This window comes from Tachysurus vachellii, chromosome 10 (assembly GCF_030014155.1).
Source record: "Tachysurus vachellii isolate PV-2020 chromosome 10, HZAU_Pvac_v1, whole genome shotgun sequence".
NCBI lineage: Eukaryota > Metazoa > Chordata > Actinopteri > Siluriformes > Bagridae > Tachysurus > Tachysurus vachellii.
Window position 1 is genome coordinate 6579919 of NC_083469.1, and position 24763 is coordinate 6604681.

A 24763-nucleotide genomic window follows, 5' to 3' on the forward strand; every position below is an offset into this window, starting at 1 on the left:
ATGGGTCATCATCATCATCATCATCACCATCATCATTGTTATTATTAATATTAAAAATATCTAATAATAATAATAATAATAATAATAATAATAATAATAATAATAACAATAATAATAATAATAATAATAACAATAATTATTATTATTTATTATTATTATTATTATTATTGTTGTTGTTGTTGTTGTTGATTATTATTATTATTTATTATTATTATCAACAACAACAACAACAACAATAATAATAATAATAATAATAATAATAATAATAATAACAATAATAATAATAATAATAATAATAATAATAATAATAATACCACACATCAGAGGAAATGATGTTTTACCTCAGCAAATGTTCCAGAGACGTAGTGTTGGCTAGAGGGTGTGGAGGTGATCTCAATCCCCTACAAAATAAACAAACAAACAGTATGATAATATACAGTGATATAATGAATAATAAAATAAAATAGCACAGAATAATATAAAAGTGTGTGTGTGTGTGTGTGTGTGTGTGTGTGTATATATATAAACTGTATATATATATTACACACACACACACACACACACACACACACACACACACACACACACACATAAGGTCTAAATAGATCAGAATAAACTAAATAATAAAATAATCAGTAATATACAAACAAAAACAACATTCACATGAATGCCAGATTAAAAAGATATTAATAGGTCACAAGGATTGAAGCCTTTCAGCTTTAAAAGTTTCTAGATTAAGGTTTCTACTGATGTCAGATTTACAATAACAGGATCAATTTCTGTGGAGTTTAAAGACGTAGGAGTGGCATGTTTTCTGTTCTGTTAAAAAGCGCAGAAACAGAACTTGTGTAGGAGTTCCTGATTGAGGTTCTCAGTTGGTACTTTCAGTACCGTACACATGAACTGAGCAATCCTGACTGATATACCAGCAGCTCGCTCACTGAGAGCGGTCAAGAGTCTCGAGCGGGGGATTCTAGCCAATCAGAAAGCGTAATAATGAAAAGGAGGAAATTACCGGAGTAGGTCATGTCTGTTTCAGACTTTCCAGTGACTTCATCAGTGATCTCAGGATGTAGTTTAACACTGCACAGAGCTAGAGATCTGAAATCTAGTGTATAATATCCTGTATAATGATTAGAGGATCGTCTCAGCTGAAAAAATCTATTGAGCATCAGAACTAAAATAATGTGGGTCTAAAAGATGTATTTTACTTTTTCACTATTTAGTTGGGAAAATAGAAAAGGAAAAGGAATGAGACGGAGAGACGGAAAGAGAGAGGTACCAGTTGTTCTCCAGGTAAGACCGGCACCAGCTCAACACTCTGCAGCTGGGAAGTGTGGGTCAGTACAGCCTCAGGAGCAGCACTCAGAACATCATCACATATCGCCACCAACTGACGACTCTGACACAGAGAGAGAGAACAACAGAAAATCAAATACAGTCAGTGACGGAGGGAGAGAGAGAGGAAGGAAGGAAGGAAGGTAGAAAGGAAGAAAGGAAGGAAAAGAAAGAAGGAAAGAAAGAAAGAAAGACACAGGCCGAGTATAGAGACAGAAAGAAAAACAGAAAACAACAGAGAGAGGCGGAAGAACAGACTGAGATTGAGAGAGCTGATTCTTCTTCATTTTATTCACTTCACTGAATCAAACAGGTGAATCAATTGGTGAAATGATTCAGCACAGGACAGGAGACATAAAAGTAGCAGAGACTCACAACTGAGATGATGTCCTTCTCCTTATCCAGCAACGTGTTATCCTGGGAACAGTGGACAGAAAAGCAAGTGTGAATAGATACCCAACATGGGCACACACACACACACACACACTTCCTAGTGACTGAGACAGATTCCAGGAAGCTGTAGCTGCTCGATTCACCTCAGAGAATTCAAAGAAGACAAGCAACACCTCTGTAATCCTTAACTTACTTAGCTAAATCTGTCTACACATTAATGCCCCGCACGCACGCACGCGCACACGCGCGCACACACACACACACACACACACACACACACACACACACACACACACACACACACACACACACACACACCCTGCACATAAACAAACTCCCTGCTGCTGACTAGCTCATTCCTGTCTCTCATTCCCCCTCTAACATTCTTAGCTGCTATAGTGACTGTTACACAATGTTATTATGGAAAGCTCACACGCATATATACACACATACACACACACAATAAATCTCAGTAAACCGCTACAGTGTATGTATGGTTGTTCAACACACCACTCAGATTCTCAGCATGTTCAGCTCCTAATAGATGCTTATTTGAGGCCTTAATCTTTTAAACACTGTTGTATCTTTAGTACAACAGCTACTCTCTTGTAGCGCTTAGTCTCCGTGACCCACTTTACACAAAGACAATGATCAAATGATGATTAGATGGATAAAGATTAAGAACCATGCCCATGTTTCAGGCTACTGACTCACTGGGATGGTCATGGCCTAGCAGAGCTGAGGAAAGTTGCAGATTATTTACAACCTTGAGTCTGACTCTTAACTTGTACTTGTTCTTGACATGAAATCACTCCATGTCTTAATGAGCAGTTCAGCCATGATGACCAAAAACCACAAATTATGAAGCCCATGTGACTTTTTCCTACTGTATCAGACATTAGTTATTTGCTGGTAGCTGATGCCATTGAGTATTTTTCACCATTGTTCAAAATAAAAGATTTCCTGTGACCTCCCTCTACTCCCACCGTGCAACTCCACGGGTTAACAACTGCATTACAGTTACATTCACAGCATTTGGCAGACGCCCTTATCCAGAGCGACGTACATAAGTGCTTAAATCTCTAACATTGAATACATTAATGCTGGATCACTAAGTTACATACTTAAGATACCATGAGTTTAAAACATTTGTTCAGAGTTACAATGAAAAAGTGTTTTTTTGTTTTTTTTTATATAAATGCAAAAGATAAGGAAAGAAGTGCTAGTTGAAGTGTTTCCTGAATAAGTAGGTCTTCAACCGCCACTTGAAAATAGCAAGTGACTCAGCTGTCCGGACCTCTAGGGGAAGTTCATTGCACCACCTTGGTGCCAGTACAGAGAAGAGTCTTGTAGTATACTTGCCTCTTACCCTGAGAAATGGTGGAACCAGTCGTGCAGTGCTGGTAGATCGGAGGGTGCGGGGTGTAGTGCGAGGAGTGATGAGGGCTTTGAGGTAAGAGGGAGCTGGTCCATTTTTGGCTTTGTAGACCAGCATCAGTGTTTTGAATCTGATGCGTGCAGCTACCGGAAGCCAGTGGAGGGATCGCAGCAGCGGGGTGGTATGCGAGAACTTTGGCAGGTTGAAAACAAGCCGTGCAGCTGCATTTTGGATCATTTGCATAGGACGGATTGCGTTCATAGGTAGACCTGCCAGCAGTGCATTGTAGTAATCCAGTCTAGAAATTACAAGAGACTGAACAAGTACCCGAGCAGCCTGTGTGGACAGAAATGGCTGAATCCTTCTAATGTTGTAGAGCAGAAACCGACATGAGCGAGTCACATTAGCAACATGAGAGGAAAAAGACAGTTGATCGCCCATGGTTACACCAAGGTTGTGAGCTGTGGCTGAAGGGGAGATCAGATCGTTGTGCAAGGATATAGCAAGATCATGACCTGGGGATGAATCACCTGGGATGAACAGCAGTTCAGTTTTGCTAGGATTGAGCTTTAACTGATGAGCAGTCATCCATGATGAAATTTCTGCCAGACATGCTGAGATCCGGTCAGAAGCTGTGGTATCTGAGGGTGGGAAAGAGAAGATAAGTTGTGTATCATCAGCATAGCAGTGGTAAGAGAACCCATGTGAGGAAATAACTTCACCAAGAGAGTGAGTATACAGGGAGAAAAGAAGAGGACCAAGTACTGAGCCTTGTGGGACGCCAGTGGAGAGTCTGTGTGGAGCAGATGTCACTCCCCTCCATGTTACCTGATATGAGCGTCCTTCCAGGTAGGAAGCAAACCATTCCCAAGCTGATCCGCAAATCCCAAGACTCCTGAGGGTGGACAAGAGAATCTTGTGGTTGACCGTATCAAACTGCTGAAAGGTCAAGGAGGATAAGGACGGATGACAGTTTGGCTGATCTAGCAGCATGTAGTTTCTCAGAGACATCCAAAAGGGCTGTCTCTGTGGAATGAGCTGCTTTAAAGCCAGACTGGTTGGGGTCTTGGAGGTTGTTCTGTGAGAGATAGACAGACAGTTGATTATAGACACTGCATTCGAGAATTTTTGAAAGAAACGAGAGAAGTGATACTGGTCTGTAGTTACTGATGTCTGATGGATCCAGAGCAGGTTTCTTTAGGATGGGAATAACCCTTGCTCTCTTGAAAGTAGTTGGTACCTGACCAGATGCTATGGATCTATTGACGATAGTGGAAATGAAGGGCAGAAGGTCTTGCGAGATGGTCTGGAGCATAGTGGAAGGGAGTGGATCCAATGGGCAGGTGGTAGGATTGCAAGACTGGATGAGCTGTAAAATCTCTTCTGCTGCTACAGTTGAGAAATGCGACAACAAAGGTGTAGGGGAATCCATACTCTGAGATGTAAGTGCAGTCGGGGCTGAAGTGAAGGTCCTTCAGATTTCCCCAATCTTCTCCTGGTAGAAAGAAGCAAAGTCTTCTGCAGTCAGGGAGGATGAAGAAGGTGGAGCCAGGGGGTTGAGCAGAGAAGAGATGATGTTGTGGAATTTCCGAGGGTCATGTGAGGAAGCTTCAAGCTTTTCCTTGTAGAAGGAAGTCTTGGCAGAAGTCACATCTGAGGAGAACTTGGCAAGAAGTGTTCGGTAAGAATCAAGATCTGCATCAAGTTGTGATTTCTTCCACTTTCTCTCTGATGATCTTAGCTCTCTTCGATTGTTGCGCAGCACATCTGAAAGCCAAGGAGCAGAACAAGAAGTTTTCTTGGGTTTAGTGAACATAGGGCAGAGGAAGTCCATAGTTGAGGAAAGAGAAGAGAGGAAAGTATCTGTGGCCGAGTCCAAGGGTAGTGAGGAAAAAGACTCAGGATCAGGAAGGGAAGAAAGAGTGCCAGAAGCTACAGAAGAAGGGGAGACAGAGTGAAGGTTGTGGCGGGTAAGAGCGAGGGGGTGAGAGGTAGTTTTAGGTAGGGTAGGGAGAGTGATGGTATAGGATACCAGGTGATGATCAGAGACCTGTAGTGGGGTAGCAGTCACGTCTGTAGCTGGAGAAGGACGGGTGAAAACCATGTCCAGGACATTGCCTCCTTTGTGTGTGGGGATGTAGCTGTTGAGTGTGAGGGTGAATGAGTCGAGAAGAGACAGGAGAGAAGAAGAATGTAGCTTGTCAGAGGGGAGGTTGAAGTCACCAAGCAGCGTCAGAGGGGAGCTATCGGAAGGGAAAACACTAAGCAGTGTGTCCATTTCTTCCAGTAAGTCACCCAGGGGACCATTACTGTTACTAATGGTGCTTGAAAAGCAACCGGACAAAACTTTGGCGCGTAACTTGTCCCACAGCTTTTGTCCTAGACCCACAAATGACGTGTCAAATCGACCGGCTCAGAGGTGTGCTCTGACTTTTCTAAGCGATCTGAGTACCGGTACTTCCGGTACTGGGTCTCAAAGCGGCCTTTTTTCCCATAGACTCCCATTATAAATTTTGGAGGTTTATAACTCGGCAAGCTTTTGGACTATCTACACCAAACTCAGCCAGCTCCTTTAGGGTGATACTCTGAACAAAGTTTAAATTGGTGTACCGACTGGCCTTCCGGTTGTGCCGCATCCCCGCCCCCAAAATATGCAGAGAGGAACTTCCTCACGTGTATTTTGATGACGTCACGTGATGTCACGTGAAAATAAAAAATTAGCACAACATGGACATGTGACATCAAAACACTCAGCACAATGAGGAAAACTTCCTCAAGAGTATTCAGATGACGTCACATGCTCGTCTCGACCAGCCTCCGGGATTTGCCACGTGCAAGCACCATTCACATTTTCTTCAGGAAATGTACGTTCTAGTTATCTCTTACTTTTCCTGTTGAAGCTCCTCCACCTCAAGGTTTGAGATAGTTTTCAGCTCACCACAGTTGTAAAGAGTTACTAAATCTTCTCTGGCAGCTCAGACCAATACGCTCATTCTCCTATAATGTCCCTTACCAGCAAGGCTTCTCCACCAACGTTACTGTCGCTCACTCAGTGTGGTTTGGTTTTTACACAAAATTCTGTATAAACTTTAAAGTCTGTTGTGTGTGAAACTTCCAGAAGATCAACAGTTTCTGAAATACTCAAACCAGTTCATCTGGCACCGTAAACTATGTCAGAGTTAAAGAAGTCACACAGATCCCCAGGCTCATGTTTGATGTGGAAATGAACTGGAGCTCTTGAGGTGTATCTGCATGGTTTTCTGCATTGTGCTGCTGCTACATGATTGACTGGCTGAATAACTGCATAAACAAGCATACAGGTGTTCCTAATAAAGTGGACAGCGAGAGTAGAGAGTAGACAGTTTCTTTGTTATTTTAGACACATGTCATGTCTTGGCTGACTGACTACATTTACAGATAAGAAATCTGTGTGTGTGTAAGACATGACAAACACTGAAAAATGACAAACACTTCTTGATAAATCAGCTTGTCATTTTCTGTGGCTACAATCGCTTCCACCTGCACACATACACAAATACACACACAAATGTGCACAAACACATGCACAAACAAACACACACGTACTAGTACACAAACATGTGCACAAACAAATACACACGTACACAAACGTGCACAAACAAACACATACACACAAACAGAAATGCACGCATACACACACACAAACGCGCACACAAACGCACGCACACAGAAATGCACACACACAAATACACACGCAGACAAACGCACACAAACATGCACACAGACACAAATACATACACACAAATGTGCACAAACACGCACAAAATACACACACATGCACACAAACTCACACACATACAGAAATGCACACACACACAAATGCACGCACACACACAAACACGCGCACAAACACACATATACAAATACACACTCGCACACAAACACACACACACATACAGAAATGCACACATACACAAACACACACACAGCAAAACACGCACAAAAACTCGCACACAAACACGCAAATACACACGCTTTGTTGTTAATTTGAATGTCCAGAGCCACTCAATTCTATAAAGCAGTGTGTTTGAGAGTGTGTGTGTATGAACAGAAGATAACTGTCTCTCTCTCTCTCTCCAGCTTTCTTCAGAAGTCTTCAGAAGCTTTCATTAATCTCTGACAATTTTTTATCAAGTATTTCTTAAGTGTTCTCAATGAAATGTTTTAAAAATTATTTCTACTTTTTAAACTGTGGTGTCTTTCCCGCGTGAATCAATTATTTATTAATAAATATTGAAGTAAATAATACATTTAACACAAATCTATTAAAAGGAAATCTTACCTTCGGACTAATCAGATTCAATGATTTCTGGTATAAATACACTGTAATACATGTTCTATGTTCAGGTCAGTAACAGCGTCAGCAGCGAAGCCCGAAACGCTATAAAAAGCACAGCGAGAGATTTCTCTGTGGATCTGTTTACACCAGCACGTAAACATCAGCAGGTGCAGCTTGAAATTTCATTTTTTTTTTTTTTTTTTTATGTTCACTGTTGTAGACTTGATGTTGGAAAGGTTACTAGTACAGCGCTAGTGCAAAATAACATAGTAACTAGTGCAATATAATATAGAATATATGATGGGTATGTTGGGCTTGGATTTGTCCATGAAATCACTTTAGGTAGAAAATTACGGCAATGCAGATATACCAATAAAAAAGTCTCCATTCTCCAGTCCAATTCACCAGTCTTCAGAGTTTACTCAGAAATGTAATCTTTCTCCAATAAAAAAGGCAGCTGATGAAAGAGAGAATTGTGAACAGATTCCAGCTGACAGAAAGACTACAGTAACTCAGATAACCACTTAGAGCAGGAAAGTGACAGATGAGCTACAACAGTAGAAGACCACATCAGGTTCCTGTTCTCTTAGCCAAGAACATGCTGATGCTGCAGTGGACGCAAACTCCCCAAAACTGGACAGTTGGAGACCAGAAAAATGTAGCTTGAACTGATGAAGGTCAATTTCTACTGAAGCACATAAACAGTAAGGTTACAAGTTGGCACCAGCAGCATGAACCCATGGATCCAGCCTGTCTTGTGGTGTATGGTTGTGTGGATTGTTTTCTTGGTACGCTTTGGACTCTGTAATTCCAATCAATTATCTCTTAAAAGTCACAGACTATTGTTGTTGCTGATCATTTTCATCCCTTCATGGCCACAATTTACTAATGGCCGCTTCCTGTGTCACCGTGTCACAAGTTTCCTCAGACTGGTTTCATGAACAGACAGTGAGTTCAGGGTTCTTCACTGGCCTTCCCAGTCACCAGATCTGAATCTGGTAGAACACCTTTGAGATGTGATAGAACAAGAGACCCACAGCATGAAAGTGCACCTGAAAAAATTGCAGGAATCGCTTGATGCAATCAATCAACATGGAACAGAAACTTTAAGGAATCTTTCCACATCTTATGGAATCCATGGCATGAAAAATTGAGGTTGTTCTGAGAGCGAAAAGACGCTGTAGCCAGCATTAGTATACTGTTCCTAATGAAGGGCTCAGAGAGTGTATACCAAACCTACATCCTGCAAACATACAGACTTTTATTATCCAAAGAGCTCTCAGTCTCACCTTTCTGGTTTCTTTTGACTGAGGAAACTAGAAATTGAGAGGCTCTGAAGTGGCGCAATGGAAAACTCTGTCTACGTTGTTGTAAGGAAATCACCAGTTTGAATCCTAATTATGATGCAGGAGGCCAAACAACTGTGGAATTTGGGTGTTAGCCATCCTCCCTGTCAATCAAGCCAAACGTGGGTGTATATAAGTTTATGTACTGTATGTGGAAGAGAGCAGAAAGCTCTTTCCTCAGAATGGGTCAACAGGCTTCACAGGTCTTGGAGGATGCACACATTAGACTTCACCTCAATCTAACTGCAAATTTCACTTGACAGGGTGGGAACTAGTGAGATGAGAGAATTCAATAAAGTTGTTCTAAAAAAAAAAAAAAGAAGTGAAAGTCTTAACCACAGCTTTAGATTTAAAAAAGCAGAAAAGTTGGTAATATTTGTAGATGCTACAGCTGAGAGTGTGAACACCCACAGCTGAAAGATCAGCAAGTAAAGTCAATATATTAGAAAAAATTAGTAAGTAAACTAAAACACAACAGGTCCAACAAGAGATCTCCTTTTAAAATCAAATTGAAATACACAGACATATATGGTAATATAGACCTCAAATTCTGTTCCCACTCTACTGAATTACTGACTGCATCATTAACTACCGTTCTTGGTAACATTTTATAAGCAGCACTCTCAGAATCAGACCCAGTGTAACACATTAATCTAGAACAAACAAACAAAACTATGAACTGTGAACTTACACAGGGTCAAAGACACACACACACACACACACACGGACACAGACACACGGACACAGACACACGGACACAGACACACGGACACAGACACACGGACACACAGACACACACACACACAGACACACACTCACAGACACACACACACAGACACACACACACACAGACACACACACACACACACACACGGACACAGACACACGGACACAGACACACGGACACAGACACACGGACACAGACACACAGACACACACACACAGACACACACACACAGACACACACTCACAGACACACACACAGACACACACACACAGACACACACACACACAGACACACACACACACGGACACAGACACACGGACACAGACACACGGACACAGACACACGGACACAGACACACGGACACACAGACACACACACACAGACACACACTCACAGACACACACACACAGACACACACACACACAGACACACACACACACAGACACACGGACACAGACACACGGACACAGACACACGGACACAGACACACGGACACAGACACACGGACACAGACACACACACACAGACACACACACACACACAGACACACACACACACAGACACACACACACACACACACACACACACACACACACAGACACAGACACACACACACACAGACACACACAGACACAGACACAGACACACACACACACAGACACACACACACACAGACACACACACACACACAGACACACACACACACACAGACACACACACACACACAGACACACACACACACACAGACACACACACACACACAGACACACACACACACAGACACACACACACACAGACACACACACACACACAGACACACACACACACAGACAAACACACAGACACAGACACAGACACAGACACACACACAGACACTGAATGCAAAAGGCTCATTCAGGTTATAAATAGACTACTGGATACAAAAATCTAGATTTTTTTTTTCTCATGAGGACCTGTTAAATGTTCCCACTATGTCAAAACTCTACCATATTCCTATCCTTAAGGGGATATTTGGTCCACATCAAGATATAACACACATACACACACACATACACACACACAGTCCTTAACAGTTACGACACAGTTTCCAGAAAAAGACTTTCATGTAAACATGAACACATATTTTCAAACACTAATCCTTTTTTTGGCCAAACACACACACACACACACACACACACACACACATGTTGTGAGTAGCAGCAGGCAGTATGCCGTATGAAACACCTCAAATAACAAAGCAGATGAGTTATTGATAAAGCTGCAGAACTTTACCTGTTACCCTCGAAACTCTTCTTAGTGTCCCTCTCATAGATTCAGGAGTCTGTTCTAGTCTTCTACTCACTCACTCTCTCTCTCTCTCTCTCTCTCGCTCTCTCTCTCTCTCTCTCTCTCTCGCTTGCTCACTCACTCGCTGTAAAGTCTCCAAAAGTCCCTCCCTCTTCTCTCTTTCCTCTTTCCAAACTCATACTTCTGTTTTATCTTGAAATATCCCTCACTTAATCCACTCCACCTCCGTGGTAATCTTCACAACCCTTTTTTCTTCTCCTTCTTTAGAGATCTCTCATTCTCGCTCTCGTTCACTGCCTCAAACACACACACATGCTATAGTATTTTTCAGGGGACCTTCCACTGATAAAATTATTGATATAGATCATTTCAATTCTAACCTCAGTGCCCCAAAGAAAATATTGTGACTAAGTTCACGACTATTCTTATCCTTGTGGGGACATAAGACACACACACACACACATATATACACACACATACACACACAGGTTTTCCATCTTTCTTAGGACTGTCCACTGACATACTCACATTAACCTATCATTATGAGAACATTTAGTCCCTTTCAGCCCTCTAGACCCCACACACTTGCGCACGTGCACACACAAGCACAAACACACGCACGCACACACACAAGCATGCACACACGCAAGCACACACACAGTAACCCTTAAGATATCAGACACAGCATTTTCTTTCACTACCAAACGCTCTCATAAATACCTCACACGTTCTTTCCTAAACAAATAACAAGGACATCGATGACACACATGTATATCAGGGTTTAAACCACATCGCATTAATCTGATAAAAAAAAAACCTTCATCCAAATAACATTTATCCAACACATCGACGTCTAAAGGACTGAAATCACTCCAAAAATTTGGGATTTGTTTTTATACTTAAAACTGGAAGTGAACTGAAAACAAAAATGATCAATATACTGAATACTCAACATATTGTAGATATGAACCTCAACATATTCAAGATATTGTAGTAGATTAGTCTCCAGAAAGAAAGAAAAAAAAAAACAGTTCAATATTTAACTACAAAATTTTCCCTTTCTATTTAAACGTTGGTGCAGACGACACGCTGACGGATTTGATCCGACAACATCAGGGTTATCAGGTTTAACCAAAGTCTGTAAATACGGGTGAACTGAGCACCAAGAAATCCTGACAGACATGTCAACATTTCCATTATTCGACTCGAATGCAAAACAGAAGCGTGTTCACTAATGCTCATAGAATTTCCGTCAAACATTTTGCTCTCCAACACCTTCTGCTTCGGATTTCTGATAACTTAATAAAATTGTTAAAGGTGCCCTTCCACACAAAACCGTTTTTACTTGGATTTTTGACACGTGTTAGGTCCATACGTGTTTGTGTTGCGTCGTGAATTTGAAAATGAACTGTTACCTCCCCGGTCAGTTCTAGCAACTTAAAAGAAATAAGGGGAGAAATCAGGTCAGTTGGAAAAGCTGGTCACTCTGATGTCAGAGTGACTGAGCTCATTACTATTCATGAGCTCTCCCACTTGAGACCGCGCCCCCAGAATTCGTGTAGCTCAGTGAGTTTCCTATAAAGCAACGATGGCTGAACGTCAACGGGCTTGTGAAGAGGCCATTCTGCCGCAATTCAAGGTGATTGTAAACAAAGTTCCTCTAGCCTAGGCTACTTATTGCGCTGTGAATGAATAGTCATGCGCTCATATCCTAGCGGTTAGCCAATCGGAGCCAAGCAGCATAGCTCATTTGAATATTCATGAGAACTGGCGCAAATCGAGCTGAGTCTTCCTGCAGGCTTTCTATACCACACTAGAATGGCTTGAAACAAGGTAACCAAGGCATTTTTTCCACAGAGTCCATGGTAAACTTCAGACATTACCACAAAAGTAATGAAATACGTGTGGCAGGGCACCTTTAAGTTCAGTGAAAGCTTCTAACGCATTTTCTTGCTAACAAAAGACAAAGACGAAGACGTCCATCATCGTAGAATGAGCACAAAAATAACGTCTCACGATGTTCAGGCTTTCGGTATTCAGCTCAGTCGGACGCAGCGTTACGATCACTGACGACAAATCACATCACAGCCCTGACCTAATAACCATGAAATGAAAAGGTCGCAAGCGATTTGTACGCGTCACGTATAACCACGACGTGTTATTTTTTGCTTGACATCACGTCCCACGCAGAAATGACAAGCGTCATCACGACTGAGAGGCACAGGTGCACATTTACAATACGGTTAAGACGCCAGAGAAGGTGAAGAAAAGCAGAACGCTCTCGCACAGTGCAGCTACAGTCTCTCTGCTGGAGATAGAATCGTTTCTGAAAGCAGTCACACACCACGCTGAGAGACGTGACCTTTTCACTACGGCTGCACGTTAATCAGCTGCAAGCCATGCAGAAAATCACAGAAAATGTACACTCTGTAAAACACACATGTTCATGGCTTGGCTTTTAATCCAGAAATCATACAGCAATGGACAGGTTTAAGAAATAAAACTTGTGCTTAAAAAAAGTCAAACTTCTGTAAAATGAAAGATATCTTAATAAACTCAATAAATGTCTACCATTATTTGTGCACAAACAATCCCCACTCTCTCTCTCTCTCTCTCTCTCTCTCTCTCTCTCTCTCTCTCTCACAAACAATCCCCACTCTCTCTCTCTCTCTCTCTCTCTCTCTCTCTCTCTCTCACAAACAATCCCCACTCTCTCTCTCTCTCTCTCTCTCTCTCTCTCTCTCTCTCTCTCTCACAAACAATCCCCCCTCTCTCTCTCTCTCTCTCTCTCTCTCTCACAAACAATCCCCACTCTCTCTCTCTCTCTCTCTCACAAACAATCCCCACTCTCTCTCTCTCTCTCGCACACACAAACACTCCCCACTCTCTCTCTCTCTCACAAACACTCCCCTCTCTCTCTCTCTCTCTCTCTCTCTCACAAACACTCCCCTCTCTCTCTCTCTCTCTCTCTCTCTCTCTCTCTCTCTCTCTCACAAACACTCCCCTCCCTCTCTCTCTCTCTCTCTCTCTCTCTCTACTCTCTCTCACTCACACACACTCCCTCTCTCTCTCACACACACACACACACACTCCCTTTCTCACACACACACTCCCTCACACACACACACACTCCCTCACACACACACACACTCCCTCACACACACACACTCCCTCACACACACACACACACTCCCTCTCACACACACACACTCCCTCTCACACACACACACTCCCTCTCACACACACACACTCCCTCTCACACACACACACACACTCCCTCTCACACACACACACACTCCCTCTCACACACACACACACACTCCCTCTCACACACACACACTCCCTCTCACACACACACACTCCCTCTCACACACACAGACACACGCTCCCTCTCTCTCTCACACACTCACACACACTCCCCCCCCTCTCTCTCACACACACACTCCCCTCTCTCTCTTAGAAACACTCCCCACTCTCTCTCTCTCTCTCTCTCTCACACACACACACACACTCCCCTCTCTCTTACAAACACTCCCCACTCTCTCTCTCTCTCTCTCACACACACACACACTCCCTCTCTCACACACACACACACACACACACCCTCTCTCTCACACTCATACACACTCCCTCTCTCTCACACTCACACTCCCCCCCCCTCTCTCACACACACACACACACTCCCCTCTCTCTCTCACACACACACACTCCCCTCTCTCTTACAAACACTCCTCTCTCTCTTACAAACACTCCCCACTCTCTCTCTCTCCCTCTCTCTCTCTCTCTCTCTCTCTCACACACACACCCACACTCCCTCTCTCTCACACACTCTCTCTCTCTCTCACACACACACACACACACACACTCTCCTCTCTCTCTCTCTCTCTCACACACACACACACACACCCACACACACACTCCCCCCCTCTCTCTCTCACACACACACACACACACTCTCCTCTCTCTCTCTCTCTCTCTCACACACACACACACCCACACACACACTCCCCCCCCCTCTCTCACATACAAACACACACACACACAGCCTCACTCTCTCTCATACACACACTCCCTCACTGTCTCTTTCTCACACACACACGGAACACAACCCAGATGTGTGTAATACACTGATCGCAGCTGTGCAACAAACTACGAGCAGGAATTTGGACCCAAATATGAGTTCTGCAAAAACAGGAAGTGGACTAAACAATGGGCTGCAATTAGAGTGCGGTCTATTAGAATAGACAAAACACACTGAGGAGGCAAAAGACCACAAGGTATTTACTGACTCACTGATCATTACACAGTCACACAGCACTCTGAGATTGTTTAGCATTATAAACACACTCACTCACACACACACACTCACTCTCATTTCCACTCCTTCCTTCACATTTTCCATTGTAAACATGACTCGGATTGCTGTACCGCCTTTTCCTCCCTGCACGTGTGCAAAAATATTTCATGAATGCACAGACTTATCTTCGACTCAATCTTTTCCATACACACAAGTTTCCAAGGAAAAAAAAACACAAAGTTGCTGAGAGCAGATCTTCGTACATCAGCAAAACACTGACATGAACACGTCACCCAGATAAGCAGAACAGGTTTGTACTTGTGCACCTGAGCATTTCCATGTGTGTGAAGGGTTAGAGCATTAATTCAGTGAGACCATGACTAGCATTTACATTACATTTACAGCTGACACCCTCATCCAGAGCGACTAACAAACAGCCTAGCAGTGGCAGCTTCTTAGTCATGGGACTCAAACCTACAACCTTCTAATCAGTAGCGCATTACCTTAACCACTGAGCTACGACTTCTCTAAAGCCATTACATGTGTATGTAGTGTGTGTGTGTGTGTGTGTGTGTGTGTCTAAGCGTTAGAGCAAAACTTTCTATTCTTACAACAAACTTTTGGTTGCTGTCTCACTCCTAAACCTATTGTCATCTTGCCCCGCCCACTCTCCCTCTGCCACACCCACTTTTAAAGCTCACTGGCCACATTTGAACCTCTGATATCTTTTTAAAAAAAACTTGTCATCACTCTGTTCTCCTGAGTTTTTCCCCCTCTCTCTGTCACACTCTTTTTCTTTGGCCACTGATCCTCTCCTCTCTAGATCTCTGATCCTTTCACATACATTCCTAAGTGTGCACAAGTGTGTGTGTTGTGTGTGTGAGAGGGTATGAGAAAGTGTGAGAGGGTGTGAGAGGGTGTGAGAAGGTGTGAGAGGGTGTGTGAGAGAGAGAGACACACACACAAAAGTGGTAGAGACATTAATACACCAACACTGACCTTTTGTATCATGGAGTGCAGATCTGTACACAGATCAACAATGATCTTAAAGTCTGTATATCCTGTCAACTCTGCATACTGGTGCCTATTAACACACACACACACACACACACACACACACACACACACACACACACACACACACACACACAGAGTTACATAATATATGGTCAAGGAAGAAAAATTAAGCTGTCCACAAACACATCATAAGCTGAAAATATCTAAGTAATATAACAGTCTATTTGTTTTTAAGTGAAATTTTCCCAGAATATTAGGAAGCAGGGGTCAGAGTGCAGCATGGCAGGGGTGGGGCTTGAACCCCCAACCTTCTGAACAGAGACCCAGAGCCTTAACCATTCCACTGCCCTGGACCAGAGCCATGCACTTGGCTGGATAATATTCAATTCAATTTAATTCAATTGTATTGCGGTTTGAACAATAAACATTGTCTCTAAGTAGCTTTAAAAAAATTTAAAAACGTAGAATAAAAACAACACAGATTAAAATTAAATTAATATTAATTCCTAATATTTATCCCTAATGAGCAAGCCGGAGGTGACGGTGGTGAGGAAAAACTCCCTGAGATGATAGGAGGAAGAAACCTTGAGAGGAACCAGACTCAGAGAGAACCTCATCCTCATTTGGGTGACACTGAACAGTAAATAATGTAAATGTAAATAATGTCCTTTCTGCAACAGTTTGTAGTCGAGAGGAATTAAGCAACCAAGAGCTCCTGAGGAACTAACAGGATCCACGCCACATCGAGATGGGACAAGAACATACTACAGCATCGGATGTGGCCTTGATACTCTTAGTAACCTAACCATTAAGTAGGTAAATCATTACCTCCTACATGGAGGAAAACTACCTTTGAGAACCTCGCTTGCCTAAGATTACAGTATTTTCCGCACTATAAACCGCACCTAAAAGCCTTAAATTTTCTCAAACATCGGCCGTGCGCCTAATAATCCGGTGCACCTTGTGTGTGCACTGAGTTCCAAAAATCTGTAAAAATGTTGTTGTGCGACTTTGGTAAGCGCTCCGCTTGATTGACTGTCGGATCATTTCCCGCTTACACAGGGACGTAATACATACACTACGTACGCTGGCAGCGATAAACCCATCAGAGAACATTACGTAATACGTACAGTACGTATGCTTACCTCCACCAGGTATACTACCGGTATGTTGCAAAACAACATTTGTTTCTTCCTAACCATTATGCGCTCCACACTCCAGTCCAGTAGGTGGCGGTAAATGCACCTTAAGTTGGTTTGCCATCCACCAATAAAATTCAGAAGAAGACAACATTTGTTTGTCTAAGGACCCCCGAAAATGGCACCAGTGAAGAGACGCTTACGAGGCACAATTCAAACTACAGGCTATCGGTTACGCGGTTGTAAATGGGAATAGAGCAGCTGCGAAAGATTTCAACATCAATGAATCTATGGTTCGGAAGTGGAAGAAGCAAGAAAATTGAACTGCTCCAAGTTAAGAAGACACAGTAGATGAGGACTTTGATGGATTTGTGGGAGAAGATTGATTAAAAAATAATGTGTGTGTATTGTTAAACAGTAGAATAATGTTGAACTAAACTCACTGTTTTGCTTCCGTTACCTTTTTTGTAGACCGTATGTTTTAGCATGCGCCTTATAATACGGTGCGCCTTATGTATGGGTTAAGTACAGAAATAGACCCCGTAATTGAGACTGCGCCTTATAATACGGTGCGCTTTATAGTGCAGAAAATACGGTACCTGCTATCTCTGGCGCCCTGGTATATATACACACCTACCCTAGTGCTGCTAGAGCCCCTAAAGGTCTGTGCTATGTATCACACAAGTAATTGCTGTAAAACTTCAGTTAAAGTTCAAGTCAAAAAAACATCCAAAAAAAAAGTAGTCTCTGATTTGGACATTTTGGACAATTTCAGAACATCTCTAAACAGTCTCGAGACTATACACACAATTTACACAGTAAAACAATAAGCAGCCAGTAAGCATCAGTTCTAAGGACAGGAACAAAGAAAACCTTCAGATCACTCAAATAAAAAACTGTTTTCTTCTGTGGTGAGAAGAAAACTCCTCAGATCACACAAGATGTGAAACCATGAGGCGGGTGAAGTACAAGAGCTACAACCACAATGAGTCCCAGACCTAACAGGAAACTGAGGCAACGTGGTCAGAATGGAGGAAAACAACGTTCACTAACCCTGTATGCTGCTGGATAGACAGGGAAAAAATACATAATAAAAAAAATTAAAAAAAACAAAACACTTCTGACATGCAGACTTCCAGTATGATGACCTGGATGTTTTGTTTAGATTTAAATCGTCCCCAATCCTTTCTGTTTAATTCAAATGTGTGTCAGTGTGAAAATCTTCAATCCCTTGTAAAAAAAATTGAGCTTTAGTTGCAAACTGCACACTGTCTGTATGGAAAAAAAATACAAAGACCAAATCGGTTGGAGATCCATCTCACTGATTTGTCTGCCTGTGCTCTACTCTACAAACCTGATGCGTTTACAGACCATACGGACATGTGATCATGACTGATCTGACTGACTTGTCCAAAAATCTTGAGCTCTTAAGAAAGAAACAAAAATAAATCTCGGTCCTGTAGCCTTCTGTATATGAGGGATTTGGGTATTATTATTATTATTAATATTATTATTAGAGGAAACACGGAAGCTGAACATGTTGTTTTTAGGATGCCCGTGTCGACTTCCTCTCACGGCTCAAAGCAGCCTAAGCCACACGAGCGGCCAAACAATGGGAAGAAGAGACAATGAGGAGCCGAGTTTAAAACAGGAACACCTTCGCTTTCGGTAGCGAGCATGAATATGGATGAAATGATCTCCTGAGTAGTTCAGTCGCTTCAGGATAACGCAACATCAAAAAACTCAAAGAACTCAAACATGACGTGACATCATCAGAACGCGCACTCGGCCAAAGAACCATCAAGTTTCCCAAGTTACGAGATAATTTAGTGTTTCCGATACAGAAAAAATTCATTGTGGTGGAGGAGAGAATTTCTGTACTGAACGACAGGTTCGGTTTTTCTAAATTGCTGTTTTGCTCATCTTCATTTATGCAGATCACCGACTATTCTACAGTGCTGTGAAAAAGTATTATTAAATATTTTGTATTTAATCAAATTATTTTTGTGTAATATTAAACTTTGCTCTATAATCTGTATCACTCAAGTGTGAGAAATATGAACAATATTATACAGAGAGATAATCAGAAAAGGGCAAATACTTTTTCACAGCATTGTATGCGATATAAAAACAACTGGCCTTTGACCAAAATTTCATCATCGTCGTTAATCTAGCTCACTGAGTAAAGTGTGTCCTGTTGTCAAAATGAAAGTGAAAAAATAAATAAATAAAAGGTAGTAGTAGGAATTGACGAGATCATAAATCCCTGTTTGTTAATTAGAGTTGTTTAAAAGTTATAGTATCTAATATTTATTCTATTCATGATTAAAATAGGTTCACATAAACAAGTGTAAGTTAAAGGTGGGGTCTCCGTTGTTTGAATGTTGACATATAAAATCACCAAAACAAACACGCCCCTAACCCAAATGGGTCCCACCCCTGTATTGATAGCTCCGCCCACACATACATACGTAACCCAGGCAACTAATGGAAAGAAATGTGTCTTTATCATAGCTGAAGGGAAGAACAATACGATTGCAGATAAACAAACAAGCAAAAATGACACACAAGCATAATCATGTAAAGGACAAAGGCATATATTAGTTCTGTGTAACAAAGCAAAACCAACGTTACTCACCTATCGAGAAGGAAAAAAGCGCCTCGGCGTCTTAAGTAAAGTTGGCCGCATATTCACAGATTGGAGTTTCCTGAGTAATAACGCTGTTACTACACAAAACACGGTTGTAGCTGCGTCTCTACATTACTACGATAGAAAAGAGGTGTTATTTGTGTAGTAACAGCGTGTAGTAACTGAGTTATTGACTCGGGAAGTTCCAATCTGTGAATATGCGCCAACTTCCTGCTCCTTCAGTTCTCTCCAGTGCTGGAAAGCTGATCCTATATTAACACGTCCTACTTCTTACCTTATCGTAAGTCTTTCTTCACTTTCTTTCTTTGTTTTTATCCTCCATGTCAAGTTAAAACCGCTTTCTGCTAATGTCACACATGCGCACTGAACACTCTCTCCGCCCATACTGACAAGTCCCGCCCCTTTCTGCTCACTGGCTACACGTTAGTTTTGTTTTTGTTTTGTTTGCCGGCCCAACGCAGTTTTCTGCAGCATTTCTCAAACAACGGAGACCCCACCTTTAAATTCCAGCATGTCAGTGCAGCATGCAAGTTTGCCCTCTCTGTTTTAGTTCCACTTTTGATTTTCTCAGGAAAATGACAGGCTGCGATCTGTGTGTGTGTGTGTGTGTGTGTGTGTGTGTGTGTGTGTTTGGTACCTGTTGAGCAGAGAATACAGGGCCTTGGCTGCAATGATGAGATCCAGTACAAGCTGTAGTTCCTGATTAGGCACAGTTGTGGCTGTGTGTCCTTCGTATGTGTTGACACGCCATTGACTCTGAATACCCATCTGCAGCGAGTGAGCGACAGCACGCAGCTTCTCCGTTAGACTGCGCACATTCTCCCCAGCCTGACCATATGTCTGTATAAACACACACGAACACACACCAATTATATGACAGACATTAGATTCTGATGAGTTTTATACATTCTTCTGCCTACAAGGTTCAGAATGATGAAGGCTGAAATTTTAATGGCTCTTTGCATCGGACATCTGCCATGTGCTGGTTTTAAGCAAGCTGATGAACAAAATGACACAATGAGTTGTTAATGTTTTTGTTTTATAGAAAGGTAAATGTATTTTGAGTACAGAAGTTGTTGACAGGCAGGGGTGTATCAGTTTCTGTTAGGCAGGCATTTTAATTCTGGCGAATCGTTGTGGCGAATCGTTGTGGCGAATCGTTGTGGCGAATCGTTGTGGCGAATCGTCTTACCAAATTCTCTAATGAATGCTTGAGGTCTAGATTGTGAGACTTATGCACACACGTGCACAAACATTACTTCCAACATATGCACACACTGTACATTCACTAGCCACTTTAATAGGAACACCTGTAACCCAGCTCCTTAAATACAAATATCCAACCAGCCAATCACATGCAGCACAATATGCATAGAATCATGCAAATACAGACAAGAGATTGCTTTCACGTGATTGGTTCAAGCTGACAGGGAAATTAAATTACACATTTTTGCAACTGTGGAGAGCAGAAAAGCAACTGAGAATCCACAACACGTGAAAGCTTAAGACAGACATAATGTCAACAAATGAAGACTAGAGATCGTGTACTAGATAGATTGTATAAATGTTAAAAACTGTTAAAAACAGCTGTTTCTGAAACCACCACCCCACTCTCACGGGCACACACAGACACATGGGCACCTACACACGGGCACACACACACACACGGGCACACACACACGGGCACACACACACACGGGCGCACACACACACGGGCGCACACACACGGGCGCACACACACGGGCGCACACACACACACGGGCGCACACACACACGGGCGCACACACACACGGGCGCACACACACACGGGCGCACACACACACGGGCGCACACACACACGGGCGCACACACACACGGGGCGCACACACACACGGGGCGCACACACACACGGGCGCACACACACACACGGGCGCACACACACACACGGGCGCACACACACACACGGGCGCTCACACACACACGGGCGCTCACACACACACGGGCGCTCACACACACACGGGCGCTCACACACACGGGCGCTCACACACACGGGCGCACACACACACACGGGCGCACACACACACACGGGCGCACACACACACACGGGCGCACACACACACACGGGCACACACACACGGGCACACACACATGGGCACACACACACGGACACACACACGGACACACACACGGGCACACACACGGGCACACACGGGCACACACAGGCACACACACACGGGCACACACACACGGGCACACACACACGGGCGCACACACACGGGCGCACACACACACACGGGCGCACACACACACGGGCGCACACACACACACGGGTGCACACACACACACGGGTGCACACACACACACGGGCGCACACACACACACGGGCGCACACACACACACGGCCGGGCACACACACGGGCACACACAGACACACAGATGTAGTAGGAGATACCAGAGTGCAGAGTTTCTCTACGGCGTCGAGGATCAGCTCCTGGTGTCCGATCTTGTGCACGCCGAGCTGTTCGAGCTGCTGTGAGGATAACTGTAGCAAATCCACCAGCATGTATAAATGCTACAACTGTTAAAAACAGCTGTTTCTGAAACCACCACCCCACTCTCACGGGCGCACACACACGGGCACACACACACGGGCGCACACACACGGGCGCACACACACACACGGGCGCACACACACACGGGCGCACACACACACGGGCGCACACACACACCGGGCGCACACACACACCGGGCGCACACACACACCGGGCGCACACACACACCGGGCGCACACACACACCGGGCGCACACACACACCGGGCGCACACACACACCGGGCGCACACACACACACGGGCGCACACACACACACGGGCGCACACACACACGGGCACACACACACACACGGGCGCACACACACACGGGCGCACACACACACGGGCGCACACACACACACGGGCGCACACACACACACGGGCGCACACACACACACGGGCGCACACACACACGGGCGCACACACACACACGGGCGCACACACACACGGGCGCACACACACACGGGCGCACACACACACGGGCGCACACACACACGGGCACACACACACGGGCACACACACACGGGCACACACACACGGGCACACACACACGGGCACACACACACACGGGCACACACACACGGGCACACACACACGGGCACACACACACGGGCACACACGGGCACACACACACGGGCACACACACACACACGGCCACACACACACACGGGCACACACAGACACACAGATGTAGTAGGAGATACCAGAGTGCAGAGTTTCTCTACGGCGTCGAGGATCAGCTCCTGGTGTCCGATCTTGTGCACGCCGAGCTGTTCGAGCTGCTGTGAGGATAACTGTAGCAAATCCACCCCGCACAACTGCCACTGTTCAAATGTGTACTGCTGCAGTGACGTATCCAAACCTGCACACAACACACAACACACACAAAACATTGCTGAACTGAATAATGAGTTAGAGAACGCAGGCTTCAGTTTCACAGCAAAACAACATTCGGACACAAAACCTACACGTGATACCTGTAACTTTTTCACATAACTTATGGACAAAATACACAATTCCATGTTAAATCTGTTTATAAATAAATAAATAACGCTGGTGCAGTCCACAGTAAAATGACACAATGCTCCTCCAATAAAAACACAGAACTACAGCAGACAATACAGAACTAAGAACATTACATAGACCTACACAGTACTGCAGGAAGTGCATGTGTGTAAATAGTGCAAGACGGTACAGTACAACAATACACAAAAGTACACAGTGTAATCGTTAATAAAGCCTAAAGGGGATCATTCTAAACAGTAAATCTGATCAGAAGATCAAGGGTTCAAGCCCCAGCACCACCAAGCTCTCCAGTCTCCTGAGTAAGACCCTTAACCCTCTGTGCTCCATTTGTGTATATCGCTTTACAGAAGCATAAAAACATAGAATAAAAATTTGGTTTCAAATTAAGTTAGTATTTATCTCTAACATCTATTACTAATGATCAAGCCTGAGGTGATGGTGGTGAGGAAAAACCCCCTGAGACGATATGAGGAAGAAACCTTGAGAGGAACCAGACTCAGAAGAGAACCTCATGGTGATTTGGGTGACACTGGACAGGAAATAATGTCAATGTAAATAATGTCTTCACTACAGCTGTTTATAGTCGAGTGTTATTGTGCAACCGAGAGCTCCTGAGGAACTAACAGCATCTCGGCTGATCGTGTGCTCTGACCCTGACTTCCTAACATGCTGGAACATGCGAAGGCAAGAATTTCACTGTGCTGTTATGTACAGTGCTGTGAAAAAGTATTTGCCCCTTTCTGATCATTTCTTTTTCTTTGTATAATATTGTTCATATTTGTCACACTTGAGTGATACAGATTAAAGAGCAAAGTTTAATATTACACAAAGATAACTTGATTAAATACAAAATGCCGTTTTTCAACGATAATAATAATAAATGCTGGTGTGTTTGGGATCATCGTCCTGCTGCTTAAACAAAGTGTGCTTGGGGGTGTGGTGGGGTGAGGGGCGTGGGGCAAATACATTTTCCCAGCACTGTATTTGTGACAAACAAAGTCGTCTTCTTCACCTTCTACCTCTTTTAACCCACACTTACTGCATTACATGCAGCCTCAAAAATCCTGCTTAATATTTCAGAATAGAAAATGTGCACAAGCTCCTTTCGAGGTCAATTCGATTGAAGTTTTTTTATCCTCAGGAATGAAAGCAACTAAAGACTAGTGACCGTGTAAACATTTGTGTCCAATTACTTTCAACTGCCTTTCACTCAGAGAACACACTGTGGAGTACACAACTCCCAGCTCGCCGACATCTGGACCCGTATTCATAAAGACT

At 43.6% G+C, this 24763-nt stretch overlaps 1 protein-coding gene across 1 annotated transcript in view; it reads right to left on the reverse strand.

Moving 5' to 3' along the window:
• The window catches only part of cnksr1 (connector enhancer of kinase suppressor of Ras 1), a 45422-nt gene that overhangs the window by 14873 nt on the left and 5786 nt on the right, over window positions 1-24763 (reverse strand). The window contains exons 2-7 of the mRNA XM_060879040.1: window positions 23164-23321; window positions 20528-20730; window positions 16084-16168; window positions 1714-1755; window positions 1283-1402; window positions 342-401 (exon numbers count right to left, since the gene is read on the reverse strand). Of these exons, the coding sequence (XP_060735023.1) occupies window positions 342-401; window positions 1283-1402; window positions 1714-1755; window positions 16084-16168; window positions 20528-20730; window positions 23164-23321 (668 nt within the window). The remainder of the gene's footprint in view (window positions 1-341; window positions 402-1282; window positions 1403-1713; window positions 1756-16083; window positions 16169-20527; window positions 20731-23163; window positions 23322-24763) is intronic.